Genomic DNA, 25,447 nt, shown 5'->3' on the forward strand with positions numbered 1-25,447 from the left:
CCTAGTGCCTGCCTGCCCTGCAGTGGTTTAGCTACAACAATGAACATATTAAAATACTCCTCCAGTATAAGAAGAAGAGACTCAAAGGGGCTTACAATCTCCTTGCACTTCCCCCCTCACAACAAACACCCTGTGAGGTGGGTGGGGCTGGGAGAGCTCCAAGAAGCTGTGACTAGCGGCTAGCCCAAGGTCACCCAGCTGGCATGTGTGGGAGCGTACCCCAGATAAGCCTCCACAGCTCAGGCGGCAGAGCTGGGAATCAAACCCGGTTCCTCCAGATTAGATACACGAGCTCTTAACCTCCTATGCCACTGCTGCTCCTACGCCACTACGCCATATAACTGCCCAGTTATCCATGTAGATAGATGTATAAATGGTACTCATTTCTGTGGTTGTTGTCAAGTCACCGCCGACTTTTGGAGATCCCATGGGGGTTTCAAGGTTAAAGACAAATAAATGTAGTTTGCCGCTGCCTGCCTCTGCGTAGCAACTGTGGTCTTTGAACCAGGGTCCATCCTGCTCAGCTTCTGAGAACTGATGAGATTGGATTAACCAGGTCAAGGCAAGAGATGAGCAGAGGTTTGTCATTGGCTGCCACTGCATCACAACCGTGGATTTCTTCATTGTCTCCAATCTAAATACTCGCCCTGGCTGTCCCTGTCTAGCTTCCAAGATCTGGCAAGCCTGGTGTATCGAGATCAGGGGGGTGGGAGGAGGAGGAGGAAAAGGAGGAGTTTGGATTTATATCCCACCTTTCTCTCCTGTAAGGAGAGGATTCACAAGCTCCTTTCCCCCTCCTCTCCCCACAACAGACACCTTGTGAGGCAGGTGGGGCTGAGAGAGTCCTGTGGCTAGCAGCCCAAGGTCACCCAGCAGGAATGTAGGCATGTGGAAACACATCTGGTTCACCAGATAAGCCTTTGCCACTCAGTTGGAGTGGGGAATCAAACCTGGTTCCCTGTATTAGAATCCACCTGCTCTTAACCACACCTGCTGTTAGCCACCACACCAAGCTGTCATACATGCTCCAGAAAGATTCACCTACATTTTGCAAATGAAACGTGTAGCCAGCTCCTATACATGGAGGATTGGCTCCAAACCATTGCAAAAATGAAAGGATTTCTGCTCACATTTTGCGCTGCCACCCACTCCCTGCAACTGATGCTATTCTGTAGGTCAAGACGCAGAGGGAAGTGTGTGAGGAACGCAGGATTACGCAGAAATCTACTCAGGCTTTGGATTGAACCCAGAAACTAAATATAACCACACTGCCTACTGTGAAGAGTAAAACAAAGGGAGCATAAATCGTTAAGAGATTCACCTGAATGGCCACCTAGTCCTTCATGAGCCTACTCTACGTCCACAGTAATCTACTACACAGGGCTTGCTCCGGGCTCCCTCACGCTCTGAGACTGCGTAGCTAGTAACTCAAGAGATAAGTTACTCAGTAGTGGCAACAAAACTTTCTACTTAGGGAGATTTATCTGAGCTCTTCTGCTGCTATCTTCTGCCAAAGCAGGAAGACTCCTTTATCTCACGTGACCTTCCCTAACCTTTCTTGCTCAAGGCTTTAACTCTTGTTTGTGTCTTCTGTAGTTATTTTAAGCTTCAATTTTAACTTATTTTAAGGATGGAACAGTTATCCCTTCCACACCGCTGGCGTTAGGGGAGTGGCGCAATCTGGAAATCCGCATAAAAAATGTTGGTCCTCTCTTCATGCCACGAGAATAAGTCTGGGTTTTTTTTTTCCTTTTCTTTTAACTTTAAATAAGAAACTGTGTCTATTAATGGTATTTTTAAAAAGATCAAATGGGTTGATGTTATATAATACGATACAGATATTTTATGCATTTCTGAGTTTCTAAACTTCTTCTGTGTGGTCTGCTGGCCTTTGCAGGTCATTTGCAGTTTCCGCAAAACTCCACCCAAATTGCCATGAAATTTATTATGCCGACCCACAATATATCAAAACTGTGATGGGGAAAATCATGATGTGAAGAAGAAGAGTTGGATTTATATCCCCCTTTTCTCTCCTGTAAGGAGACTCAAAGAGGCTCACAATCTCTTTTCCCTTCCCCCCCCCCTCACAACAAACACCCTGTGAGGTGGGTGCGGCTGAGAGAACTCCTATGAACTGTGACTAGCCCAAGGTCACCCAGCTGGCGTGTGTGGGAGTGCACAGGCTCATCTGAACTCCCCAGATAAGCCTCCACTGCTCAGGCGGCAGAGCGGGGAATCAAACCCGGTTCCTCCAGATTAGAGTACACCTGATCTTAACCACTACGCCACCGCTGCTCCTCTGGAAGGGATAACAGTATTTGTGTTGGTTCCATTTGTCTGTTAACTTATCGGCCACACAGCCCAGAAAATGCACGACAGCAAAATAGAATGGTCTCGTGTTGCAAAAGCCAACACTTGCTATGGATCCTGCGCTTGCTTCCTGTGATAGGCCTAGGAAGCAGTATGATCGGGGAAACCATCTCCAGCTTCCAGGCACAGAAGGCCTGTGTGAATGACTTAAAGCCGGGAAGTCAGAGTGAATGACTTAAATCCGGGAAGCCAGGTTGAGAAGAAGGAGGAGGAGGAGGAGGAGGAGGAGGGGGAGGAGGAGGAGGAGGAGTAGTTTGGATTTATATCCCCCCTTTCTCTCCTGTAGGAGACTCAAAGGGGCTGACAATCTCCTTGCCCTTTCCCCCTCACAACAAACACCCTGCGAGGTGGGTGGGGCTGAGAGAGCTCCAAAGAACTGTGACTAGCCCAAAGTCACCCAGCTGGCGTGTGTGGGAGTGCACAGGCTCATCTAACTTCCCCAGATAAGCCTCCACAGCTCAGGCGGCAGAGCGGGGAATCAAACCCAGTTCCTCCAGATTAGAGTACACCTGATCTTAACCACTACGCCACCGCTGCTCCTCTGGAAGGGATAACAGTATTTGTGTTGGTTCCAGTGGTTTTTTTTTTTTTTCAGATGATAATTTGTCTGTTAACTTATCGGCTTCTTTGGTGACTCTATGAGGGCAGAAAGGCAGGGTAAAAACCTTAATAGTTAATAACAGTAACGAACAACCCAGGGTAATCCCAAACACTGCATATTTTCAGAATGCATCAATGCTGTAGTACTCAGAGAAATTTAATGCTGTCAAAAGAAGAAGATATACAAAGCCGCATGCATATAAGTAAAAAAAAAAGAGAGAGAGAGAGCGCAGAGGTACAAAATAGTAACACCCTCCAAGTAAACGTGGGACCATCATTTGACTTTATTTCATCAGCACACAGGAAACCGCACCTGCCCCTCCAGTTAGGGAAATAAATATCACAATTCTCCAAAGTTTTTGCTGCATTTACCCCTGAGGTGTTCCAACATTTTTAGCATTTTTTAAAAAGTCACAAAAAACGAAAAGTGCTCCCCCCCCCCTTTTTTTTGCAGACTTTATGAACAAGAGTGAGTCCCCTTGCCGGAATATGTGATGCGCTGAATACATGGATTTAATCTCATTTTGGTATACATAAAGGAGCGGTGTATTAAGCAGGCATAACTGACACAGTGCTTCGACCACTTTAAAGTGCCAAACGTAAGGAAAGGGAATCCGCAAACGCTGCGCTTCTTTGTAGCCCACAACCCTTTGACTGCACTAGTAGTAACGACAAAATATATATATATATATTTGAAAGGGTGCACGTGTAGCAAGTTTAAAACACGTGCTATGTCATTATGACACTTAAAATCGTTATTGTTTAATATATGGCTTTCCGCTTGCATTTTTTTTTTTAATTTCAAACCATCGTTTCCACCCGGTTTTGCGCTTTTTAGACCTACCACTACTTTTACATAGAAAAAAAGGAAGAGTTTTCTCTCCAGTGCTAAAGCCAGATCTGCTTTCTTGTCTCATTTCCCATGTAGCATTTCAAATAATTAGGTGCTCACGAGGATTCAGCTGATACCTTTCTAGTTTGAACTTGGTGGACTTGTTCATTTTAAGCATTTATTTGCAGATCCAGTGAGGGTTTGGTGGTTTTAACCCCCAATTGCTAGAACTTTATGAATACAAACAGTGCTTTCCCACTGACGCTCTCAACGAGGATTACAAATTGAATACAGTGATGTTAAAGGCCAAGCACCTGACCCATGCAAGAGGGATAAAATAATGTTTGCTGGTATTACGCTACCCTTAATTGAGAAAGTTCCTTAAGTTACCGTTTCACTGTTTCAGCAATCCCTAACTCGGCAACCAGTTTTAAGGCTATATATACACACAAATGTATATTTCAAAGTTAGGAGGGAAAGACAAATATAGAAAAAACACATTTTACATTGCTTCCTATAAAAAGGTACATTTTACACCTTTTTAAAAAATGTTTCTAGCTACATTGCTACAACTTATTTATATTTTGTTGATTTTCCTTTTTTTGTGGGGAGGGGTATCTGCTGACTGAAAGTAGAGAAAGCTACATATTAATCATACAGTATCTTCAACTTAATAAAAAGACAAAATACAAGGTGCATGAAATAGTAATTCGGCAATCACCCAACTCATCTGAAAATTCACTTTTGTATATGCTCTGTAGAGGAAAAGTCAAATTAGTTGTATTACTTTCACCGAGTTTTTTAAAAATGTCAATTTAAAATCCAAAACAGTTAAACGTTCTGAACAGGCTGCGTTTCTAATGACACGTATTGTGAAACCGCGAGGAGGGTGTGTGCTGTCTGTTTGCTTTTGTTTTGTTCTAAGTCAACGGGGGTCATATAAAACATACCATAAAAGGCAAGATTGTCAGGCTCTGACAAATGAAATTTGCATTAACGTGAACTCAGGAGATTCTCTCAAAATAAAAACCACAACATAAATTCATGTAAATAGATTATTTCCATTTTTTTTCAAGCTAGGCTACCCACTAATGGAGGAGAGGAAGAGAAAGAGAGAAAGAGATAGAATCCATCTGTGCCTTGGGCAACAGTCAAGCGTTCTCCCCATTTCATAAATGGGCAACAATTTAATAAAAAATAATTATCCACATATGATATCTCATTTACAAGCATTTCTGAAGGGGGAAAACAAAAAGGAATTACACATATATTGTTAAATGTCTTGTTTGTTAAATCGAGCTTTATTGATAAAATGGAAATCAGAATATTTCACTTGGAACAGCAGCTGACCCAGCCGATTAGGAGAATAAAAACGGTGCAGGGACCCACTGAATACAGAAGATGCTGCCTTTCATGCAGCTGAGAATTAACTGAAGGTAAACGGGGACCGTCCTGCCTGTCTGCCATCCACAGCAGGGCTAGCCTGTGAGGCAACTTCTGCCTCAGAGGAAAGCGCTGCTGTTAGCAGAGCGACAGGATACGACCAAAATGATCTGTTCTGAAAAGAAAAGAGGGCAAATTATCCAGGCATTTTAAATCTTCCCCACGCCACAGTCTGTAGCCTAACCCCGATTTGCGGCTATAATGGCAATGCCTCAATGTTCGCTAACCCTGTCCTGGTTTCCGCTAAATCTCCCACACGTTTCAGTGGGAGCTCTAGGCTTCCCAGAGGAATTCAAGAACAAGGCAATTAAGGGTCTGACGGAGAACAGACTGAATTCCAGTTATTTTCCACACCGAAGTCAACAGTGACGTTCCGCTTTGTGTAAAATACCCTTTTAAAAAATCTTTCTGTGCACCTTCTGAGCGTTCCAAGCCTGCTAGGTTGCTGCTCCCAGCAATCCGGAACCACAAATATGAATGGAAAGGGCGGGGGTGCGGGGCGGGGGGGCTGCTGGGCGTCTCTTGCCCTGAAACGATAAACCGAGCATCTCATCTAACCTCGAGTGACGTAAAGCCGTTCATTATTAAATAAGCATTTTGTACAACCACAATTGCACTTTACAAAACCAAAAAAAAAAAAATCATACAACATAAAATCGTTTTCGGAGTCCAATTTACAACATTATGGGTTTTCAATGTCACTTGTACAGAAGATCTGCTTCGCAAAATAAGATCATCAGTTCTTGGGCTGGGTGGGTGGTGGGATTGCCGCCTCTTCCTGTGTCGCCGCTTCCCCACCCCCGACACATTTTCCCCCCTCATTCGGTAAGGTGGAGGATGAACGTTAAGAAGGATCGCTGTGAGCTGGGTGCATTTTCTTTTCCATAGGGAGGATGGATGTAAACTCCACACAGCTTAGATGGCAGTCTTACCACATTTCATCCGTTGACGCAGAGTCCTTAAAAAGAGAGAGACAGAAAGAAAAGGGACCCTTTAAAGTCTGGAGCGCCCAAAATGACAGCAGTTTCTGGATAATCCAGACTGGAAAGGGTAGAAGTGTGGATAGTATTAGGGATTCGGTTCTCTTTTATTTTCCCGAAGAGCTTTCCTCTAAGAATAACGTTTTTGAGCATTTGACAAAAGAGCGGTTATTGAAAGCTGTTTTTAGAGTTTGGACTTTGCCTTTGAATGATTAACTTCAAAGCAAGCTGTTTGCGATGTCAGAGTTAGTTCGGCTAATGATTTAACCTTCAAGTTACTCATACATGTGCCGCGCCGGGTTTTTTTGCAGCGTAAGGCTTAGGCACGCTTCAAAGTACCGCAGTGACGTCAGAGGGATGCGCTATAAAGTTTAGATACTAGCTTTACTTCGCTAATGAGAAGTTAATGTTAAATAATATTTAAGCCAACAGGAGAGATTCTCTCCCCAAACTGCCATTCTCTTCAAAGGTAAATTTTATTTATTTCCTTCCTTCTATATCCTACTGACTCTCCAAAAAGGACTCGGGACGACTTACAATAAAAAACAGGCTCTGTACAATACATAATATAAAACATTTAGAACACCATAATAACAATTTATTGTCGGAGGCTTTCTCGGCCAGATTCAACTGGTTGTGAAATTGGGTTTTCTGGAAACAATGGCTGTGAAGCTGTAGTCTGGCGATCTGGTTCCCTGACGTTTAAGCCTGTAAGTGTGGCTCGGCATCTTCAGAGGTGTATCACAGAGGGAAAGCCTGTTATCAAAGATCGAAGTCCAGACTACAGTAAATATGAACTTCCTCTGTGATATTAATCTCTCCGAAGACGCCAGCCACAGATGCAGGCGAAACGTTAGGAACAAGATCCACCAGACCATGGCCACACAGCCCAGAAAACCCACCACAACCAATAATACAATTTGTTAAAATTTACATTTCATTACAGTTCAAAAAGATGGCATAGAACAGTGATGGCGAACCTTTTTAAGACGGAGTGCCCAAATTGCAACCCAAACCCCACTTATTTATCGCAAAGTGCCAACCTGGCAATTTAACCTGAATGCTGAGGTTTTAGTTTAGAAAAAACTGGTTGGCTCCCTCTTCCTCCGCCCCACCCGCTCGAGCAGGGGCCAGCCTGTTCTAACCTCCAGCAAGTCCTGTGTGCACCGCTCTGTGCCTCTCTAGCATCTCTGCCTCCTCTGCGCCCTCCCTCTTTGGCCAAGTAAGGCAGCAGTCACCCGGAGCACAGGCACCAGGCCCACCAGCCGAGTCCTCCCTGGTCACCACAGTGCGCGCATGTCGTGCTCAGTGGCCCAGGCCAGCCTAGATGTATGTGTGTGTGTGTGTGGGGGGGGGTGATTTTCTGCCCCCCGCATGAAGAACTCTGTGTGTGCGTGCCCACAGAGAGGGCTCCGAGTGCCACCTCTGGCACCCGTGCCATAGGTTCGCCATCACTGGCATAGAACAAAATGGGGAGTGCAAAATTTAGATGCTCAATAAGGCAATGCTGGGCCATATGCCAGCTCTGCTGAGCTGAAGTCTGAATTAACCAAGCAAGTATCACACAAATCCTACAAATGCCCCAAACCTACAGAAATTTACCACTATGTGACACACCGGCTATTTGGTTATTAGTACTGTCTCCCTTATTCAGACTTTTGAACACATACGGGTTTTCCAGATGTGTGGCTGTGGTCTTGTAGTTTTACCCGCAAATGTTTCACCCACATCCAGGGCTGGCATCTCCAGAGGCATGTCACAGTGAGATACATTTCCTCTCTGTGGCCAGCCACAGATGCGGGCGAAACGGTAGCAGACAAAACTACCAGACCACGGACACACAGAACAGAAACCCCACAACAGACAGTCGATTCCGGCTACGAAAGCCATTAACAATACACTTTGAATACATGATTTCCCCGACTGGCTGGTGTTTTGAGAGCAAAGCAACCCAGAGGAAAGGCTGGAATTCATTCATTTTTTCAAACAGTGCCTTTATGCATAATTGCAGGAATGTGTGTGTTTGCCTGCGACCCACGTGGCCGAAATTCGCACAGTTTATCTCACACAAGATGCCTTTCCTCATGACTGCTAGCTTGTATCTCTACAATGCATTCATTCTATCCACATGATGCAGTCAGAGCTATATTCTAGATTCTCCTATAACAGAAAGCAATTGCCACTTCAGACTTATCCAAAAAAGGTACACAGATATTTTGTATAGAAAGCATGCAAGATTTGGAAGTTGTTTGGAATTAATACGTCTGACCAGACATGTAAAAGTCAAGCAGAAGAAGAGCAGATTTTGAATAACGGTCCGGCCCCTGCGGGATCTTGGCAAGTTCCACAGGGCCTGTAAGACTCAGCTGTTCCACCGGGCCCTTGGAGAAGCTGGCCGCTGATGGGGCCCCCCTCTCTCCCTCTTTTAACTTCTGCAGCCCTTATTACATCTATGGGCCTCCCTGTCTCCCTCTCGAGAGGGGCTTTTTAGATCATCTGGATGCTATATTTTGTGCGCTGTGTTTTAAATGGTTTTAATTATTTAATGTTTAGAGCCCTAGTTATATTGTATATAGTTATATTGTATATAGTTATATTGTATTTAGATTTATGAGGGTGCTCTATTTGTTAAGTTTTGTTATGTTGTTTATGTTGTAAACCGCCCAGTGCCCTTTGGGGGTGGGCAGTATAAAAGTTTAATAATAATAATAATAATAATAATAATAATAATAATAATAATAATAATAATAATAATAATAATAATAATAATAATAATAATAATAATAATAATAATAATAATAATAATAGTGTGGGGGGAAAGAGCGTGGATAGTCGATGTTGCAATTCCTGGTGACAGCAGAATTGATGAGAAGCAACTGGAAAAACTTACACGATACGAGGATTTAAGGATTGAACTACAAAGACTCTGGCACAAACCAGTAAAGGTGGTCCCAGTGGTGATCAGCACACTGGGTGCAGTCCCTAAAGACCTTTGACGGCACTTAAAAACAATGTCCCGGGCGCTTGACCGGAAATCACCATTATTGTCCCAGCTGCAAAAGGCCACCCTACTTTCGGGCTCTGCACGCGTGATAGGTCGATACATCACACAGTCCTAGATGCTTGGGAAGTGTCCGGCTGATGTGATGTAATACAAAATCCAGCATATTGATCTTGTTTGCTGTGTATACCGTATATACTCATGTATAAGACGAATTTTTCAGCACATTTTTAATGCTGAAAAAGCTCCCCTCGACTTATACGCGGGTCATTAAAAAATTTTTTGAGTTTTTACTTTGCCGGTGGCAGAGCAGTTTTTATGCTAGCGGCACCAAGACTCTCCTGATGATACTGCAGCCAGAAGTTTGGTAGAAGTTTGGTTCAGAGTCCAAAGTTATGGACCCCCCCAAAGCGAAGGTGACCCATTCCCACTGTTTCAATGGGGAGCTTTATTAGTAGAATGGGGCTGCCATTTGCGAGGGTCCACACTTTGGCCCTTCTTAGTTCAACATCGTTCTCTAGAAACCTGGCTGGTCTCATCAGGAGAGTCTCTTTATGACCTGTTTTCAGCCAGGTTTGGTGAAGTTTGGGGTCCAGGGGATCCAAGTTATGTGGACCCCCAAAGGGAATGCCCCATCCCCCCATTGTTTGCTAAATTCTGAGACCCTAATAGCATGAATTTTCTTCCATTTCCTGATAATATCCCTCTTAAAATCTAAGGTTGGGTTACATTTGGACATACAGATGATGATGAGGGAATCCAGTTTGAAGGATTTTAACTCCTTGGTGTTTCTTAGCCTTGGTTGCTGGTTGAGCTAAGATTTTTGTGGCCCAGCCTTTCTTTAAAGTTATTGTTGATACCATATTGTTCTTGTTGACCCTTTTTTCCACTTACAGAGCTAGTTTACTGTTTTTCTTTGAAATAAATATTCAAAAGCATTTAACCTACTGATGCCTCAATTGATGTAATTTTATTGGCATCTATTTTTATTTTTGAAATTTACCAGCAGCTGCTGCATTTCCCACCCTCAACTTATACGTGAGTCAATAAGTTTTCCCAGTTTTTTGTGGTAAAATTAGGTGCCTCGACTTATATGGCCTGAATTAGAGCTTATACCTAGTATGTACGGTAACTGTTTTTGTATCAATATAATAATAAATGGGGAAGGGGAGATTTTCACTGGGCACCATCCTTGTGCATTAGAGTAGTGCATTCCCAGACTCCTCCCTTAAAAAGAAAAGACACTTTTTGAAAAAGCAGAAAAAGAAACATACAAGAAAAGAAAATAAGAAGCTAACAAAAAGATAAAACAGTGAAACCAAATGAGGTAGTCATCGGCGAGCTATGAAAAATAGCACCATGCCAGGCTCGCATCTTGACAACTGACGGAGCAGTTTGTGAAACCAGGAAATTTTATCCAGTGAAAAAATACGTGAGGCAACAAACACAGAGGAGGCAGGTATCAAGATTTTTCTTAAAAAATGGAACCGCCATAAAATAATGGCGCATCTGCCAAGTCTGGCAACACTCGACTTCTCCCCAGGCATTCTGCGTTATGATACTGGGGAGGCTAAATTATATATGCAACAACCGAAGACGTTTTGCCACGCATGGCGAATTTTTTTTCTTGCTGATCCAAAAATAAGGGACATTTTTGCAATGAGTCAGTTTTACAGAAGGCCCTGCGCACATTTTCAGGACAAGTCGACTGTAGCCGTTGCAAACTTTATGTTCCGAAAAACAACTGCCGCCTCTGAATCAGAGTCAAAACAAGGAGTAAGTACCAACTGGGGATAGAAAGGATACTCACAGTCTCATCGTTTCTATAAGGGACCAGTCTGTTATAAACGGCTTCAATCAAACCCCGTCTAAAGCAAACAAAGAGGGGGGAAAAGTTTTACAGAAGGTCAATGTTTCTCAAAAAGACACCCATGATTTATGACCCTTAAAACAGAGATACTTCAGAAATAAACAATCTATTGTTCCATGCCATTTATTAACGGGCTGGATCCTACAGGCAGGGAACGCAAGGAGAAGTTGGTTGCAGGAGAGCTCCTACTGCTGTTCCCCTCCCACTCCCCCAGTCCTGGGAACTGCAGCTGGCAGAATTTCCTCTGTGGGGAGGGGTACCCCCTAATTCCCCCTTCCTCGTGCTAAGTGGCTTTGTATCCAAAAGTATCTTCTGACACTTGGCAAATTCCTTTTCAAGGATCACAGGGAACTACTGTAGGAAGGGCAAGGCAGGAGAAGGCCCACTTCTACGAGCCCAGCGATCTAACACATAGGCAACCCAATCTTGGGGGGGGGGGGGATTTGCTAAAGGGGTTACTTATCCCGCTGGCTGGGTGCTGTGTGGCACCCAACCCGGAAGCTGCTGCTGTTGCCAAGGCCCAGGCATGGCCTGGGGTGATCCAGGGGGTGGAGCCAACCTTAGTGGCCCTCCATTGCCTAGCCCAGAGGTCTGCAACCTGTGGCTCTCCAGATGTTCATGGACTACAAATCCCGTCAGGCCCTGCCACCATGGCCAATTGGCCATGCTAGTAGGGGCTGACAGGAATTGTAGTTCATGAACATCTGGAAAGCCGCAGGTTGCAGACCCCTGGCCTAGCCAGCCCCCGTGTGCCAGCACAGCCGCCGGTGGAGATACGCCATGTCTTTTGTGACAGATTTCTATTCTCCCCTATGGGGGATTCTCTGGGTTTTTAATTTTTTAAAAACTTTTTTTGGCTTCCTGCACCACAGGAAATCACTTTTGAGAGGGTGGTGCTGGAACGGAGCTGTCCCTGCTTGCCGGCCTGCTCTGGATGGGGCTGTTAAGAGTATTTTTGCCTGCTATTACATTTTTCACATTGTTGCCAGAATCCTTCGAGTCCCAGCCGGTGAGAAATTAGGAGGCTTAAGGGAGCCAGAGAACAGGGGGATACGTCTTTTCCAAAAGAATCATTCTAGTACTACAGAACACTTGTAGAATCGGGAGAGTCTTGAGTCAAAGAATCAGAGAGCTTAAATTTCCACTTCTTGAATAGTAAAACCCAACCTATCCTGGCAATTCCCTCTCAAAAATGAGAGGGGGAAAAATCTGTGACGATCTGCTGCAGGTGGGGGAGTTAAATACTTCACTGGTCATTCCTAAGTAGCAGGCAATATACCGTGACCTTTCTTCGGCTACAGTATGACCCGGTTTACTTTTAGAATCCACCTCCTTGTCTGCCACAAGTTTGCACGTGCTTCAACTTCCTTTTTTAAAAATAATCCCAAATTGGAAATGGGTGGTTCAGTTTAAGAAGAAGAAGAGCTGGATTTATATTCCGTCCCCTTTCTCTCCTGGAAGGAGACTCAAAGGGGCTTACAAAACTCCTTTCCATTCTCCCCTCACAACAAACACCCTGTGAGGTGGATGGGGCTGAGAGAGCTCAGAGAACTGTGACTAGCCCAAGGTCCCCCAGCTGGCATGTGTTGGAGTGTACAGGCTAATGTGAATTCCCCAGATAAGCCTCCACAGCTCAGGCAGCAGAATGGGGAATCAAACCCAGTTCCTCAAGATTAGAGTACACCTACTCTTAACCGCTATGCCACTGCTGCTCCCTTAACATTGGTAAGCCCCTTTTTTTGTTCCAAGATATTTTGGTGAGCTTCCCAACCCCTCCCCGTCCCTTAAAAAAACCCTCAGTGGTCTTATGTACATATTTAAAATCAAAAGCACATTTACACTAGCGTTAACTCACTTGCTCGCCAATTCACCCCCTGGTGGAAGGTTCGGGATGTTCTCCGTTTGCAACGTACGCATGACGTGGACTAAATCCGGTGCTCCTTCGCCCTGCTTCTTTATGATCTCTGGGAATCAGAAGTGCTTTCTTAGTAAATTCAGTTGAAATGCCATTGAAAAGATTGCAATTCTCAGTTTTATAAAAGGCAAACTCTGGTATCAAAGACTTCTCACAATAATGACTTATAGTAAAGTTAACACTCTAAATCATGGGGGGGAACGGTTTTGAGGGTCGTCTTTGCATAAGACCAGTTCCTCGGCAGACCTTTCGCGCAAGAACTCCTTTGGAAGCGCACAGCCTTAATTTTATTCAATCATTATGTAATTATCAAGTCTGATGTTCTTATTGTACCGCAGGAGAGCTTGTACGGAAAGAGCGCTAAGATCTGGCCTGCTTGTGCTGCCTGAGAGAAAAACAAATTGAATATAAATAGACTTCACAGTTAAATGCAGCTGCCATTTTTAGCCAGTGAGAACGACATCCTCCAATAGGCTGGTTTTTCAGTTTTACCATTTACAGTGTTAAAATATGATTGACACAGCAAAAGGCACACCAACAGGAACAAAAATATAAGTGGGTGAAATAACAAAAGATGCATTACACAGCGTATTTACGGGGGAACAATGCAGACGGGGAAAAAAATCACAGAACGACTTAAGCTCCGTTGTATGAACCATTCAACAGCCAAGAATATGATTTCTGCTACAATACTATTATTCAATTTTAAACAATATTTGAACACTAAATGCATTTAGCCAAATCATTTTCAAGTCATTTTTCTCTCAAATAAAAAAAATGTTACATTCATAGGAAATCAAGCACCAAGATTTTACAAAATGAGTGGTTTCTAATTTCCCAAAGTGCTTCATCTCACCATCTCAATGGCTACCAAAAATCTTAAGACAACGATGCTGAAGCATCTTATAGAAGCAACCAAGAATTGCTGGGATAAGGATCTACCTTAGATGAATTGAGCAATGGTCTTGTCTTCACTGTTAAGAAGCCTGTTCCAACTTTACTACCAGAGATCCTTTCACTGAAGGCATTAAAGGAGTCAAACTTGGAAATGTTTAAAAACTTGTCCTACTTTCCAATCTTCTGGCTTTCTTCGCAGAAGAAGCGTAACTTTAAACGGAGAGAATATCTGACCTTGATGTACACGAGAACGATTTTGCGCAAAGGCCAACAAAAAAGGCACAAGTTCCATCTTTCCCCAAAAGATGTAAATTAAACCTTTTATTCAAAACAAAACGAAAAAGGGAGATTTACCCAATATGACTGGAAGCCCTGGAGGGCAAAGCGGGGTATAACCATTTTAATCAACAGAAACGTCATAAACTTCTCATAATCTATTCCCTACAGGCTGTATGCAAAACACGTGGAAAGAGAACACAGCTGGCAAAGTAATTTTTGGAGCATCTCCCGTCATCTTTTCCTTATGGCACGTTTTGGCCCAATTCGTAGCTAAATCCATGCTTAATACATCTGACGGCAAACACGTTGGGGGAAAGTTTTAGCAGCTGCCAACAAATTTATAGGCAACATTTCATTTCACTCTAGAACTATTTTTTTCCAGTTAACCAAGGACTGTTATAGCGGCCCAGGATCAGACGAGCTCTTTAAGATTGCTGGGTTTATGCTAATCCAGTGGAAGTTCAGACATTTTTCCCCTTCCAGCAGTCAATTCTGACTCCATTTCAAAACATTGGCCATATGAAACAAAAAACAGTTGTTCAAGGGTGGGGGGGGGGGGGGATGTCCCTCTGGGCTGACAGAATTAATGTCATAGTTCTTAGGCTCCGGGGACAGTATTTCGAAGCAAGTGCTTGACATTTGAGACCGAAGGTATTTTAAAAGCGAAGCACCGGGCCAGAGACTCGTTTTTCAACGCCTACTATTTTGGGACAAAAAGACCTCTGATGCTGAAAGCTCAATAAAGAGAAAAGATGTCAGTTTTGGTTTGCCAAGTTCTTTTATTGTCAGTTGTGAACATCTAGTATTCGCTACAGCACTCTGACACCGTGTTATCTTTTGTACAAAAATAAAGGGATCTGAATGTACCTGAATGACAACAGTTCTAAAACCTAAAGCTGTAGTACACTTAAAAAGTACATTCTCCACTAAGTTAATACATTTGTACTCAAATTGAGATATATGCACAGCTCACACGAATAATGATGGCACGGACGGAACCAACATGCTGGCCTTCATGTTGCAATTATCTTTTTTTTTTTGCATCAATGCGTATCTCAGCTTCCTTCTCATTAACTGAGTATACTCGAACTGTAGCACAAAAAAGATTAAAAGACAGCCACACGGACAGTGTACCTTATTTTAATAGGAGGCCATGGAGTTAAAACGTTGGGAAAACCAGGTTCTATATTTTCACAACAGCGGGAGACGTTTTTACATCCAAACAACAAAAAATCTACTTGTCCTCTTTTGAGAGAGAACACATCTATAGCTAAACATTGTCTCTTGTTGAAGATACGGAAGGACACGTCTGTACCACGCTAAAATTTACCAAACTCAATGGATTTGTCAAAATACAGACATTTAAATAGTATTCAATATCGTCTGCTACAAAACATATTTCAAAACACAGACTTTCTGACCAGTTTTAAATCGATGTACTTGTGCAAGTCCCTCTAAAATGGAATTTGCACACTGGCAGAACAAATTCAGGTCTAAAAGTCTAACAGTGAAAGGTTTGGAAGTTTTTTTGTTTTTATAAAGTTGGCCTAGACCCCATTACCTGTGGTGTCAGTGGGACATTTTGGAACAAAGTTCTCAACATATGCAATTTTATACTGGAACAGGGTAGGAAAGCTTTAAAGATAATTTGTCGCATTTATTTACAAATGAACTTGTTTGACGTGAATACAAGAGACTGAACGGAGAACAAAAGAATTCGTTATTGCCATATGTTCTTCTAAACCAGCCCGCAGCACGGCTCCTTCACAGCGGTAAGATAAACCGTAGTGCTAACAGCAGCCCTTTTTAAAAAAATCACCTGGTCAGAAGGATAAGCCCTAATAGTGTGTACTGACTGGACTGCCTTGATTCATACATTCTGAAATGCTTCAAACATTACCACAATTATTTCATTTCTAGCAGCATAATGTTAAACTGCTTGCAAGTTTTCTTCCTGCTCGGCCACTTTCAGGTGGTGTAAAAAAAACAAAAACAAATCCTCTATTAACCAGAAGATATCCATCCTCAAATGGAAGTGAAGGCCACAAAATCAGGTGCAAAGGTACCCTTGGCGGCAGTGCCCCCAAAGACCTCCTAAATTGTTCTACCCAGGGGTGTCCAACTCTGGCGCTTCAGATGTTCATGAACTACAATTCCCAATGCCAGCAGGGGCTGATGGGAATTGTAGTCCATGAACATCTGAAGAGCCAGAGTTGGACACCCCTGTTCTAACCTCTCTCAGCTAAAAAAAAGAAGAAAGGAGCAATTATGCACAAAAGCCATTCAAAGAAAAACACGGGGGTACATACAGCATGCATGCTCCCAGCTCTGGCATCAAATTCCTGAAACTGAAGGTTATAGTAAGTAAATCTTTAAAAAAACAGTTTGGGAGATCATGAGAAGAACAGAACAAGAAGTGTTTCAAGAAGATGAGGCATGATCACGTCACCCGCTGGATCACAAACAGCTTTCAGAGAATGTTTGGGTGCTGTGTGGTTTCCGGGCTGTATGGCCGTGTTCCAGCAGCATTCTCTCCTGACGTTTCGCCTGCATCTGTGGCTGGCATCTTCAGAGGATGCCAGCCACAGATGCCAGCCACAGATGCAGGCGAAACGTCAGGAGAGAATGCTGCTGGAACACGGCCATACAGCCCGGAAACCACACAGCACCCAAGTGATTCCGGCCGGGAAAGCCTTCGACAATACATTTCAGAGAATGGCCATGTGGGTCTGTGGTGCAACAGTTCCGATTTCTGTCCAGCCGCACCTTATGTCTGAAAGGGGAGGGGCAGCCTATTATATTAAATCTAATTAATAAGAAGAAGAATGACAAGATTTGCAGAGTATAAGCTTGGTTGAGCGAAGGTGTCTGACAAAGGGGGCGGTGACCCTTGAAATCTGACACCGTGAACATCTTGCTGGTCCCTAAGATGCGACTGGACTTGGATCTAAATGGCTCACAGATGCGGGGCTTGTTCATAGTTTTGACAATTCCATGTGCACAAATTAAGAACCCCAGATTTAGGATTCATTAACAGGCTTACATTTTTAATGCTTCTTAGCTTTTGGCCATCTTGGCTGCAATCCAAAACAGCTCATGCACGCCATGCATGTTTTCTCCCGCGCCAACAAGAATCGTGGAGAAGCCACCAATTGCCCCCTTCCGGCTACTTGCGCTGTATCTAATGCTGCCGCAGGAGAATACTCTGACCTTCAGAAGAAACTTTTCAAGAGGAAGAACCGTGGCGGCGGTGGGGGACCCTCTGAACCCCCGCCTCCAGAGTGCAATTTTTAAAAATTCAGTGCAAGGAAAATTGGCAACTGCGGACCAACAAACGAAATATAAACGGGCTTTGATAAAACATAACAAACAGGTCACAGAATTGCTTGCAGACATGACACGCAGACAGCAGCCGCCTCTTAACCAGGGTCAAGGAAAAAGAACCTCGTTACATCCGCACCAGACCCCTGTGAATGTCACATGCCATATCTCCATGAAATGTGGCTTAAATAATATTAGTAACCATTAAGTGCACTGCCTCGAGTGTAAAGCACTATGGTTTTGTTTGTCTCTAAAATAAATTCCCCATTCCACAGGCTATCACACACACACCCCAATGCGTAAATTTCAAAATACTGACAGGCACTCTCACGTTTGATGGAGAAGTGTTTTTGTGTAGCTTAATACACGAAGTGTGTGGGATGTGTAGCTCAATCACTGCTACAGTAGAGACAGAAGCAACTCATTCATGCCAGAGCACAATACTGATGCCATCCACAACACCATTTTATCAGTGCATCCACTCTAATCCGTTTTAATGGGTATGAAACGTAACACTTGCAGGAATGGGTTTCTCCGCTTAGGAAATAACTATGCATTCCTGGTGACATCACCCCAGCCTTCCGTCTTTAATGTTCCAAGGCACTATGTGTTCCTGATTGCGGCACACCTTGCAAACTTAACGTTTTAACCGGATTCTATTTCCAACCAACCGGTAAAAGTTAACACACCTTTTTACCTACCGGTTCAAAAATTATCGGTTTTCCAGGCTGTGGTCTGGTAGCGTTTGTTCCTAACGTTTTGCCTGCATCTATAGCTGGCATCTATAGAGCCAGGATGGTGTAGTGGTTAAGAGCAGGTGGATTGTAATCTGGAGGTTTGATTCCCCTCTCTTCCACCTGAGTGACTAAGGCTCATCTGGGGAATCAGATGTGTTTCCGCACTCCTTCGTCCCTGCTGGGTGACCTTGGGCTAATCACAGTTCTCTCAGGATTCTCTCAGATCCAACTACCTCACAAGGTGTCTGTTGTGGGGAGAGGGAGGGAAAGGAGTTCGTAAGCCTCCTTGAGTCTCCTTACAGGAGAGAAAGGTGGGATAGACATCCAAACTCCTGCTCATTTTAAGAGGCCTGTCACGGTGAGGTGTGTTTCTCCCCATGGCACAGGGAGTGACTGTGTGATGGGGTATGGGGGGGGGGGAGGATGAGGCACATTTGCATGTGTCTGAGTGGAGCTCATTGGCAATCGCATTCTCAACTGAATTTGCAAATCGCATTCGCAACTGCATTTTATCAGCATTAACATTTCCTATGGAGCAGCAGTGGCGTAGTGGTCAAGAGCAAGTGCATTCTAATCTGGAGGAACCGGGTTTGATTCCCAGCTCTGCCGCCTGAGCCATGGAGGCTTATCTGGGGAATTCAGATTAGCCTGTGCACTCCCACACACGCCAGCTGGGTGACCTTGGGTTAGTCACAGTTTTTCGGAGCTCTCTCAGCTCACCCACCTCACAGGGTGTTTGTTGTGAGGGGGGAAGGGCAAGTAGATTGTAAGTCCCTTTGAGTCTCCTTACAGGAGAGGAAGGGGGGATATAAAACCAAACTCTTCTTCTTCTATGGCCTACATTGATCTCAGGATGTCTATTATGTAGCCATTACAGAAGTTGACACATCATCCCCTTAAGCATAATTATGCCGGCTAACCCGTGTTTCAGGAACCTGGAACAAGAAACCATTTCAGTCCTGAATTTATTGCTGTTAATGCTCCATCAGGAACATTACTTTCAAACTTTCATCTCTGGCAACCGTCAGCAACAGGCAGTGGACAGACCTGTTCATTGGACAGGACATACTACACACATCCCAAAAGACAATAAAGCTGCCTTTCCAAGGGATGTATGCAAAATGTCCCACGGCACTTAAGGATTTAATTATTTTTTTAAAAAAGCCTACAGACATTTAGTGTTTGGCTGCTGGGCTGTCGTTTAGAAATGAAATGACTTATTTTTTTTTAAAAGAGCCACCTTCTACTCTGCTTTCCAGGAACTTGTCCAGCTCTGTCTCTTTCTTCACTGCCTCTGGTAATACCTTTGGTGCATTTGGAAAACAGATCAGTATCACACTCATGTTGTCTCGGCTACCCTGGAGGGGAGGGATAAAAGAAGAAAAAGAGTTCAGGTGAAGTCCTGTTTTCCATCACGTTATACGTTTTAAGTGCATCGCCTTTTTTATTATTTCTAATCCACACATGCAAGTATAAAACACTCTTACGTACGAGGAAAATCTATTTGCTTACAGCACACTTCTGGGATTCCCACTGACCTCTACCGACTTCAAGACTTGCTAGGGTGGCTTCTGCCTTGGCAAACCCAAATTCAAACTGCGTGGCTCAGAAAAGGAGGCAGCTCACTGGCTTCAGAGAAACTGTTTGCGGGGGTCAACCGGGTTGAATCTCTCTGATGAAAATATAAATGGTCTAAGAGGCAGTGGGAACGGGTGGTTTAAACCAGGAAACAGAACCAGATGTGTTCCCTTTCCAGATGTGTTCCATTTGTTACCCAACTACAAGATTATTAAAGTCCAAAATTGTATTGGTTTTAATAAGTAGCCTCAGAAGGCTGTGAGTTTGGGCAGAGGATGGGAAGCAACTGTGTAGCTGCTTTTCGCTTTCAGCCACTTTTCTACTCAGATTCCGCCCCTTCAAAAAAAAATCCTATGGGTACCTGAATCTTTTCCCCAAAGTGGGGAAGAGGCAGCTGGGGGACGACGACAAAAAAGTGGGGAAAATAGCCACAGGACTATCCTCCTCTCCCACAATTCATCATCCTCTTAAAACTTTCAAACTACCGTGGATCTCCAAACAATTACATTTTAACAGTAGCACAGGGTAGAAATATTAAAAATTAAAATTCAATGTAATGCCCAGATTCCTCTGGGAAAAATAATATCCACATAACAGTGATATACCAGCATATGTGGTTCAATTTATAAGCATGGGTGTTTTTCCAAAGCCACCAGCAAACATTTTGATACCGTATGACAGATAATATTCCAGGGCCACCAATTCTTTGATAGCACATAAATGTGATTTCATGGACTGAATCTTGGGGGAGACGTCTGCCTCGGCCGTTGAGTGCTCAGGGGGCTCACCAGCTCAGATTGGCACAGGAGGCAGGTTGGCTCACCAGGCCAGATCAGGGGAGAGAGGGAGGAATTGACTCAGCTCGCTCATAAGAGCCAGCGTGGTGTAATGGTTAAGACCAGGTGGATTCTAATCTGGAGAACAGGGTTTGATTCCCCACTTCTCCACCTGAGTGGCAGAGGCTTATCTGGTGAACCAGATGTGTTTCCCCGCTCCTACATTCTTGCTGGGTGACCTTGGGCTAGTCAGTGTTCTCTCAGAACTCTCTCAGTCCCACCTGCCTCACAAGGTGTCTGTTGTGGACAGAGGAAGGGAAAGGAGCTTGCAAGCCACCGTGAGTCTCCTTACAGAAGAGAAAGGTGGGGTATAAATCCAAACTCTTCTTCTTCTTCTGATATGCCCTCTGAAGGGGCCAAATTTGGCCCCTGGGCCACATCTTTGACACCCCTGTTCTATACATCTTTGACACACATGATACATATGCTGCAAATCTTACACTCTTAACTTTTAAGTCATGCACGGTCAACACATCTGATCGCATTCCCTTGTGAGACCCTAACGAAATGCAAGCGTTACGATTTCCCCAGAATCATTTGGGTACCTTGTACAAGCAGGTGTCGACTATCTCATTGCAAACTCTCTCCAGGTCATCTGTGACTTCCAGTCTCGATCTCACAAATTCACACAGCTCCTCGTTTCCCATAACATCCCAGATCCCGTCACAGGCCAGGATGATGAACTGGTCTTCATCTTCCGATCTCTCAATCTCATAAACTTCGGGCTCAGGGGAGACGAGCTGCTCTGTCGGGCCCTTCCCGTGGACGCATTTGTAGTCGAAGTCCCCGAGCGCCCTCGACACGGCAAGAGATCCGTTCACGCGCTGGATCATGACTGACCCGCCCGCATTCTGTATGCGCTCCTTCTCCAGCGGGTTACTTGGCTTGTGATCTTCTGTAAAGAAATAAACCTTCCTGTTTCTACAAAGCAAACCTCTAGAGTCTCCGCAGTTGATAAAATAGGTGTGCTGGGGGGAGATCAGGACCCCCACCGCCGTCGAGCCGCTTCTGTCCACACCGTGCTTCTTCTCGCAGATGACCCTCATTTGATCATCGATCTGCAGAAAACCCGCTCTGATCCCGGCCTTGACGTTTTGCACTGAGGGCGGGCCGCCGCCCATTAGGAAATCATCATTGTGGGTGATGTGGTATAGTAAATGCTCGCAGCAATATTTGGCAACTTGGGATCCAGCATGCCCGTCGTACACAGCAAAAAAAGACCACCGGTCCAGTCCATTTGGTAAGCCAATGACAGCTGTATGTGCATCCTCCATCTCCACTCGCCAACCTTGCATGCTGCTCAGCCCGTAGCGTAGTCCGTTGCCCTGCCCTTGGGCATTGTGCTTCTCCATCTTTGGCTTGTCTAAAAACGCCCCCATGATGTCTTGTCCGTTCAGATCTAGGGAAACAAAAAGGTCTGTTCAGGTATTTCTAGGGAACAGTTCATCGTTTTAGGTCAGTGGTTCCCAACCTGGGGTACCCACCTGGGCATTTGGGGGTATGGGGGAAAAAAATTATTCATTTATTTTGGATTCACATCCTGCCCTAGCCCCGCAGGGCTCCGGGCGGGTCACAACAGTCAATAAATACAATCCATACAAAACATTTTGAAAATAAAACCATACAAAAATTAAAATAGTACAGTAACGCCGATACCTATACACTGCAGGATTACACAAAGCAGATGGCAAACATAATGCCTTCCCATTCACCCAGCTTCCCCTCCCCCAAATCCACATGTCTTTTCTAATATGGGGGTACAATTTTAGGGAAATAGGGTGCAAGGGGTACAGGAGTGAAAAAAAGGTTGGGAACTACTGGTTTCATTGCATGTCGCTTGAAAAGCGGAAGACTTAAAACAGAACTGTATTCCTCAACGGAGACAGTAGGGTGGCACTGTCTGTACGACCTGGGACCAGTCACAGTTCTCTCAGAACTCTCTCAGCCCCACCTACCTTACAAGGTGTCTGTTGTGGGAAGAGGAAGAGAAGGAGTTTGTAAATTGCTTTGTGACTCCTTACGGTAGAGGGAAAAAGGGGTTTAAAAACCAACTCTTTTCTTCTTCGGCAACAAGTATCAATGCAAAGAGGAATCATGCATACAGTCTACCGTAACTTGGAGCCGAGTTATTTTGCCACTGTGGATTGCACTCGTAAGCATACTTGCTATATTTTATAAATATTTAAGCTGTTACTATGCAAGAGGAGAGTTTACATTGCAAATGCAACTTTTACCAAAATGTTTACAGTGAACATAAAACAAATTAAGCCTCAGCACCAACCACAGTGCAGAAATAAAGCTCCCTCGATTATTTGCTGCGTCAAGCAGTAATATTTCAAATGCTCCCTTTTATAGCTCAACAAATAGAAGTCAGATTTGATTGGCTCAAGCATGTCATGTGCTTGGACAGCTGCCTCCACCACAGCCTTTTAAAGGTTTTTGACCATCCCCAAATGGAAAGCACAATTCATATGTGGTCTCGCTTAAGATAAACTTTTTGCATTACATAGGATATATTATACTGTCCAACCTTCAAGATATATAACTGATATACAGATATGGGGTCAGGATGCCACGGGAGGGGGAATAGTGTTGGGAAAAGGCTTTGCTTTGTGCCTTTGCCTCTGCAGGTGCTTATCAGCTGGACACCCTTGGCTCCTTGCGGTGAAGACAACTTCCCAGCCTGGTCTCTGACTGTCACTCTATTCTCATGGGGGGGGGGGGGGTTTACATTATATTATCACTGATTCTGGCGCCATTTTGCCAGAACTCTCTTTTGCTGAGCTGTTTCGCCACGAATGAATTCCTTGAACCCTCCAAGCAAGTTGTTACTGGTCCGGGGGGGGAGGGGGGGGGAGGGGGTTGACATATGGCCATTACACTGAGTTTGGGAGGGAAAACCTCATAAGACAAGTGAACGCCAACATTAAATCAAAAGGTTCGTCAGCTTTAACCAGAGAACCCATAGGCATTTTTTTCAAAAACTGAGTATATAAAACGATAAAAGTAAGAACTATATGAATTCTTAAATGATTCTTTCCAGGAAAATCATCTCTCTATTCAAAACACAAAAACATCCCAGTGCATTCCAGGGATCTCTGCTAGGTCTGTACATGCAGCTAAGACCTATCTGTGCAGAAACCTCAGAGCTAACCTAAAAATGATTCATGTCCCTGTGAGATAACTGGCTGGTACAGCCCCTACCCAGTGGTGGGATCCAAAAAATTTAGTAACAGGTTCCCATGGTGGTGGGATTCAAACAGTGGCGTAGAGCCAACGGGGTTGGGCGGGGCATGATGGGGCGTGACCAGGCATTCTGGGGGCGGGGCATTGCTGGGCGGGGCTGTGGCAAGGACACAGCCGCTGCGCCGGTCCTTGGGACGGAAACAAATGCACGCAGGTGCAGGCTGCCACCCACGCCGATGCACCTCCTGCTAGATTGCTTCAAGTTCTGCACACTATTGCTGAGGAGCGGAGGAGGGGGGTAACTAAGGCAAAAATCACGTGGCAAAATCACCAATTAGTAACCCCCTCTCGGCACACACAAATAATTAGTAACCTACTCTCAGAAACCTGTGAGAACCTGCTGGATCCCACCTCTGCCCCTACCCCCCTGACCCACATGTTGCCTACCACAAAGGCTGAACAAAATAATCCATTCTTGTTTGCTTATCATATGTTGATTTTTACAAACAGTGGGGCTGTCAAACACCCAGCAGGTGTTTAGTAAGTGATTAGTAGAACTGAGAAAATCTTTAAATTAAAAAATGGAAATGAAACCTGAAATAATTCTCGGCGTAACGGCAGATAATGTAATTTAAAAGGATGATACTCTTTCTCTATATTTGATCACCTCGGCAAGACTAGAGATAGCGAAGCTTTGGAAATCTGAGAAAACACCCTCCATGAAAGACTGGGAGAAGTGGATCTTTGATATAATGGAAGTGCATGAACTGACGTGGAAATTAAGAGAAGACGAAGAGACATCCAAAAGAAATTGGAACATTTATGGAAGTTATGTGAGCTCAATTAGTTAACGCTACTTGAAGATTATTTAACAAATGTAAAGGGAAAGGTAAAAATATTAGATGAAGCTTACTGTATTAGAATATTATTAAGGTGTAGGATTAGAAAATAGCACAAATATGTTATATAAGAATTGACTGGGTATCTTCTCATAGCTGAAGTTTTTTTTCTTTATTATTTTATGTATCTTGATTAAGGAGACTAATCAATGTTGTAAATTTAAAAAAAACAACATCCAGCAGGCCACAGTATCTGGAGGCCACAAATTCGGTGAGACTTGCATGTTCTCATGTAAGTGAAGTACATGATCTTCAGATGGAACCAAATGTCATGCTATCCCGAGAAAAATCCCTTCCATGTAGCACGTGAAGCATGAAGCAGCCCTGCCTACGAGATGCAACAATATCCCGGACAATATCCCGGACAATATCCTAGGTGCCTGCAACAATTTTTTTTTAGATGACCTAATTATTACATTTACTTAAAACATTTGTATCCCTTCTTTTCTCCCAGGATTCCAAGCAACATCAACCAAGAATCCAGGATGTTCGCTCTCATGCTCAGCATCCAATTTAACAAATATATTTTCTGCAGACAACGGCTGATGACAAATATAAATCTACTCAGGGATGGAGTAGAACATACCGTATTTCCCCAAAAATAGGACAGGGTCTTATATTAATTTTTGCACCAAAAGATGCATTAGGGCTCATTTTCAGGGGCAGGGCTCATTTTAGGGGAAATACGGTACCTTCACGATTC

General features: G+C 44.0%; 1 protein-coding gene and 1 long non-coding RNA gene across 2 annotated transcripts in view; both read right to left on the reverse strand.

Moving 5' to 3' along the window:
• Positions 1-3,230: 3,230 nt before the first annotated feature.
• Positions 3,231-25,447, reverse strand: part of PPM1A (protein phosphatase, Mg2+/Mn2+ dependent 1A) — a 47,475-nt gene continuing 25,258 nt past the window's right edge. The window contains exons 2-6 of the mRNA XM_048485843.1: positions 21,205-22,058; positions 19,486-19,603; positions 12,952-13,060; positions 11,037-11,094; positions 3,231-6,203 (exon numbers count right to left, since the gene is read on the reverse strand). Coding sequence (XP_048341800.1) covers positions 6,174-6,203; positions 11,037-11,094; positions 12,952-13,060; positions 19,486-19,603; positions 21,205-22,038 — 1,149 coding nt within the window. The 5' untranslated portion in view covers positions 22,039-22,058 and the 3' untranslated portion in view covers positions 3,231-6,173. The remainder of the gene's footprint in view (positions 6,204-11,036; positions 11,095-12,951; positions 13,061-19,485; positions 19,604-21,204; positions 22,059-25,447) is intronic.
• LOC125426954 lies at positions 14,947-16,684 on the reverse strand. Its single transcript, XR_007243609.1, has 2 exons — positions 16,409-16,684; positions 14,947-16,309 (listed from the first exon to the last, which is right to left on the reverse strand). It is a non-coding gene; the product is annotated as an uncharacterized LOC125426954 (long non-coding RNA).

The sequence above is a fragment of the Sphaerodactylus townsendi genome, linkage group LG02 (assembly GCF_021028975.2).
Source record: "Sphaerodactylus townsendi isolate TG3544 linkage group LG02, MPM_Stown_v2.3, whole genome shotgun sequence".
Classification (NCBI taxonomy): domain Eukaryota; kingdom Metazoa; phylum Chordata; class Lepidosauria; order Squamata; family Sphaerodactylidae; genus Sphaerodactylus; species Sphaerodactylus townsendi.